Here is a 5,890-nt window from a genome sequence, read left to right as displayed (position 1 = left end):
AATGAAACTTTCAAAACCACATTTGACATGCCCAACATTTAGGAGCATCTGACTCATACACACTGAGTATTTTTTATTGTTTGTGTATCATTATATCCTTTATGAAACTTAAAAAACATACATAATATGCCTGATATGCATTTTATCTGCAGACACTTCAATTTGATTTTATGCAAACAAAATGTGAAGCTTTAAAATAAGCTTCTAAAGAAAGCTTATTACAATAATCACATTAGCAGTAATGTCTTAAATTTTACAACTATCATAATTAAAATATGTATCTATATCAGAAATCATCCCCAGCACAAAATATGTTAAGTAAAGACAACTGTTAAAGTTGCATTAATTAAAACTACTATAAAGGGATTGCAGCAATTAAATTTTCACGTTAATCAAATTTCATGTTAAGCAAAACTGCATTAAGCAAGGGATACATGTATATATTTTAACTTAAATAAATTAAAAATGAGATTAAAACTTGCAGCCCAGCATTGTGACGATATGACAATAAACAATTGCTGGTTTTTTATTTCCATAAAAATTTTTATTAGTTTAATTTAAAAAAATACTTACATTACTTTTATCATCAACTGAAGTTTCAATTAAATCAGTGGGTAACACTAATAATTCATCATTATTGGAGTCTGAATCAATTACAATTGGATCTTCATAATTGCTACCACTAACTGTACTTATTGTTGATGTATTATTTTCTGTTTTCTGAATCAAAGACTTATTTTCTAAAACAGATTCAATAATAATATTTGATAATTTAATTTCTTCATAATTATTTTTCATGTTTTCTTTCTCATCATTTATTTTAGACTGGTGAAAATTATTCTTCTTACAAAAAGATCTGATTTTAAATGTATGCTTTGTTTCTTCTGCTTTATGATTTTCTTTGATATGTTTATATGGTTTCACTGTTGATTTCTTTTGGTAAGATTTTGTATGTAAATGTTTAAATTCAGAATTATTGGCACTGGAAATAAAATCAGATTTCTTCAAAACTGATTTTTTACAGTTTGTTATTTTTTCAGATTTTTCTGAATTATTTGTCTTTTTCACTATCTTGCTTACACCATTAAAATTATCATCACTTAATGAAACATTTTCATCATATATTGTATTTATTTGTGAATCTCCTTTTATTTTTAGATCAGTTCTGCTGGTAGTATAATTAATTCCATTTTTGAAGACTGGTGTATCACTTATTCTTTTATTTGAAATTTTTAATATTTTATTCTCATTATGAACATATGAAAAATTCAAATTATCTGATGATTTCATTTCAGATATTTTTAAAACTTCACCGTTATCATTATTATAGTTTACATAGTCACTATTCATTACAGAAGAATTCAATTCTAAGAAAGATACAAAATGTTCCATATTATATTCAGAGTCTGAAAAATCTTTACTTTTTAACTCATCATCTACCATTTGTTCATTAGGTACAGTTATCTCTTGAATAAAATTTTCTAGATTCTTTATAGAAAGCATGAGTGTTCTTTTCATAATACAATCACTTGTTATCTATAGAACTGCTTTATTTTCTTTTTCTGAAAAAAAAGTTTTTTGTATCAGATTAAGTGAAAATATCATAAAATATAGTGATTACCCTTCAATATAATTTAATTTTGAAAAGAATATTTATCAATAATTTATATATTTTAATACATTTATAATTGTTATAACTAAACAAAATTTTATGCTTAGAATCAATAAATTAAATTGAGTAATCATCATTTAACAAATTCAATCCTCAACAAAACTAGGCAATAATATAAAATTAAAAACACTCTAACCTTGAGATTATTCCAGCAAATGAAAATCCAGAAAAATGAACTTTTTCAGTCTATTCCTAAGATCTGATTCAGGTTAAATTTTCTTTGGTTTTAAATTTGAATTTATCTAGAATTCTTCTGCACATTCTATTTTTGAATATTAAAACCTGTGGTATTCAATTTCTGAAAATTGTAACCTGTAACAGGCTTTAGAAGTAGACCAAAAGTGTTCATATTTCTGGATTTTTGTCTGCTGGAAGAATCTCAAAGATTAGTGTGTTTTTAATTTCAATCTATTAACTCAGTCTACTTGCATGTTAAATAAATTAGTCTAATCATATAGTATGTAATTGTTTAATATGATAAATATATATAAGGCACATCCAAAAGCAAGTACCATTTATGTATATCTCCTGTGTATTTTGGCAATGTCAAGGTCATGCATGCATAGTTACTTCTTCCAATCAAGAATAAAGTAACCAAGCTATATTTGTTTTTTCTTGTTCATGTTGAGGATCACTAAGCATCAGTTATAATGTTCAAAACAATTGAGTGGCCTGCCAGTTGTGAAATACAATCAGTAATTAGGTTTTTGAATGTGAGAAATGTCTGACCATACAAAATTTACAGCAAATTTGTGGACTAAATGTGATAAGTGAAGGTATGGTAAGAAAGTGAGTTAATATGTTTAATGAAGAAAGAAACAACATTCATGAGGAGCATAGTGGTCACCGATCCTTAGTCAATGAAGACTTGCTGCACAATGTTAAAGAGAAACTTCATTATGATAGATGGTTTACACTTTCTGATTTGTCTCTGCAATTTCTGACATTTCAAGATCTTTGCTGAATGAAACTGTGACTAAACATTTGCATTTCAAAAAGTTGTATTCAAGATAGGTGCCAAAAATGCTAACAGACATTCACAAAACAAAATGCATGGGATCAGTCTTGGAATTTTTGCAGTGTTATGAAGGGGAAGGAAATGGATTTTTGAAAAGAATTGTCACTGGTGATGAAATTGAAATGTGGATTTGCCACACAACACCAGAATGCAAATAACAATCACTGCAGTGGTAGCATAGTGGTTCCTCAAAGCCAGAAAATTCAGGCAAACTCTGAAAAAATTATGTACAGTGTTTTCTGGGACTGTCAGGGAATGCTGTTAATAGAATTCATGCCACAAGACAAATCAATCAATACAGAAGCATACTTACTTAACAAAAGACAATGGCTGTACACAGTGTTTAACTGGCAGAAGGGGGAGAGGGGAAGGAAGAGGATGAGGAGTTAGAAGAGAAAAAAGGATCCCTCTGAGCAATGTACATAAGGTTACTATTCCCTAAGGTTCCCAATTAGTGGTACACATACCCCTGGGGTATGCGAAATTGCATGAAGGGGTACATGCGGCAATCTAAAATCGGTCAATTTAAAATTTAAATGCATGATATGAAGCAATCAAAAGAATAATGGGTGGACCATCAAAAATTCAGCAATTTACAATGATGTCAAATGCACAAATTTGTTTATTTATAACTAAATACATTTAGGAATTTCATCAAAAAAATGAATTTGCAACAATACCTAAATGAAATTCTTATGCAAGAAACAAAAACTGTACAATTAATACAATGTGTGTTAATTATACAATTATCATTATCATTATCATCATGTCAGCGAAGCAGCAATAAAATATTTACTTCCACTTTGCTCAACATACCTCTTAGTTTTCATGTTTGTCATGGCCGAAAATCTGCTCTTAGTTAGTCCCAAGTCATCTTCGAGTTCTTTGCACAACTCGAAGATGACCTGAGACTGACCAAAAAGCAACCAGATTTTACAAAGTTGTGCAAAGAAAATCATGCACATTTGTCACATTAAAATTAAATAACCTTATGTTATTTTCATTATTATTAAAATTATATTTTAAAGGTAATAAATGTAAAAAAACTTATTCTATTTATCACTAGCTGTCTACCCACAGCTTTGACTGCATTATATCGAATTTTCTCGTGGGAGTAAGATATTTTCTCGCAGTAAAATGTAGCCTATGTCCATCTCCAACATGTAAGCTATCTCTGTGCCAAATTTTATTAAAACCTGTTTAGCAGTTTAGGGATGTTTCACACTATGACTGATTGGACCAATTGGTTTGACCCAGCCAATCCTATAATCGGACCGACTAGTAACAAAAGCATTCACATTGAGTACGATTATATGTCGGTGGCCGATTCGTAAGAATCAATCGGAACGAGTGTTAGAAATCATTTTAAGTTTTTCTAACTTTTAAAAATATTTTTGTAATCTACTTGGTTAAACTTTGCAGAAATTATCTTACTTTGTTTATAAATTCTTCCAAAAAATCTAAATAATACCATATTTTCTCATTGCGTCGATAATGTTTTTTAATATATATATATTAGTCATTTATGTTCCCATATAAAATTTAAGCAGTTATAAAAGAAATAAGGTACAAGGGAAAATTTAAATAAATTAGAAACATATATAATGTAAAGTCATGTTTGATTGATTTGATAGTTTTCATATATCCAAATAATTGGCTGTAGTTTTGAAGCTCTCATTGGCTGTAGCTCACTGACTGCTCCAACCTGACTACAAATATTTAACTTTTTAACTCTGTCCAACTGGATCAACCAGTATGTCGACTGACTGCTATTGTCATGGAAACACGACTTGGAGTCAGACCAGTCAGTCAGTGTGAAACAGCCCTTAGACATGAAAAGGTAACAGACAGACAGAATTACCTTTGAATTTATAATATTAGTATGCATTAATATGAATTTCTGCTATAAGTGGTACACAGGAAAAACTAATTGGGAACCACTGCTCTAGATTTAATGTTGGCTTGCGGTTTTTAGGCTGGAAGACCATAGGTCTATAAGAAAAGCTAAGCTGTAGCATACACAAATAAGCAGTGCAGCTACACAGATAGACAAAGTAATGTTTAAATTAATTAAGGATTAAAACTAAAGGCTTCAAACTAATACTAAAATTAATACAGAAACTAAGCTAACAAGCCATATAAGAAGCAGAATAACCTAACCGAAACAGTAAAATATACTGATAACAAATTTATGGTAAAGTAAAAAAAATTTTTAGTAGTTAGCCCATTTGGAAATGGTTCATTATAATTATTATTTAATATGTATTGCAACATATCTTGCACATTATTTACATCTTTTTGGTTCAAGATCAATTCTTGTAACAAATCAATTTCCTGGATTAAGTCTTCAGTTATATCCTTACTATAAGATTTTACAAAAATCCCTTGAGTTGTTTTCTAGTTCAATATATGTTTCAATTCTTTTTTCGTATTTTTAATTCTGTTCACATGATCCATTAGCACAGGGTCATATTTACTTAATAATTCTATTAAAGTTAAAAAATTTCAATTATTCTGTGCTCCTATTGCTTCATGGGATCCTTGAAATGACAGATTATTACTTTCTAAAAATAGAATGACATCTACAATTCTTTGGAATACAGTAGAGCATCGATTATCCGACTCAATTGGGGACTCAGGTTGGTTAGATAACTGAAAAAATCGGATAACCAAAAATAATGAAAAAAATACATTATTAGTATAGTATATTAGGATATCCCATGTAATTAGTATATTGCTATTAACCAACTTCGTGTTGAATTTTCTTCAATGTGTGGGGTTCGGGGGCCGTAAAAGGTTTATTACATACTTTTTTAGGTAGAGTCCTGCCACCAGGTGTGTTTTATCGGACACACCACCGTTTGAGATAAAATGGATGATTAAGGCACGAGGGAAAGAGTCACTCTGAAGTCCAGGAATGAGCCTCTCAGGAGGAAGAATGCAGAGTCAGATATAACCAAGTTAAGGACATTTATTAACATAAACAAAAGTTTAGAACGGAGTTATAAAAACCGATTTTGGAAATTTGCCTATTCTTATCTATTCAACGAGGGGGGTACCTAACAGGGGGGTATTTCAAACTTACGCGACTCACAACATACCAGATAAACAAGATGTCTTCTCTTGTGACGTTGACTTGACGGCCAAGACTGCGGAGGTTTCTGGTGTTCACTGCACTTCGTCTGGTTCTTGCTCGTTTT

At 30.1% G+C, this 5,890-nt stretch overlaps 1 protein-coding gene across 4 annotated transcripts in view; it reads right to left on the bottom strand.

Moving 5' to 3' along the window:
* Nucleotides 1–290: 290 nt before the first annotated feature.
* LOC111641661 (putative uncharacterized protein DDB_G0282499) overlaps nt 291–5,890 on the bottom strand; it is a 21,067-nt gene continuing 15,467 nt past the window's right edge. For 3 of the 4 annotated variants that reach the window (XM_023387862.1, XM_023387863.1, XM_023387865.1), the window contains exon 2: nt 291–1,562. In XM_023387862.1, the coding sequence (XP_023243630.1) occupies nt 553–1,518 (966 nt within the window). In that variant the 5' untranslated portion in view covers nt 1,519–1,562 and the 3' untranslated portion in view covers nt 291–552. Of the gene's footprint in view, nt 1,563–1,808; nt 3,129–5,890 lie in introns of those variants that run through there. The other variant, XM_023387864.1, reaches the window with a different exon arrangement.

Source organism: Centruroides sculpturatus, unplaced genomic scaffold (genome assembly GCF_000671375.1).
Source record: "Centruroides sculpturatus isolate CEXI.00-Female unplaced genomic scaffold, Cexi_2.0 scaffold1502, whole genome shotgun sequence".
Lineage (NCBI taxonomy): Eukaryota > Metazoa > Arthropoda > Arachnida > Scorpiones > Buthidae > Centruroides > Centruroides sculpturatus.
This window is presented reverse-complemented; position numbering and strand designations above follow the sequence as displayed.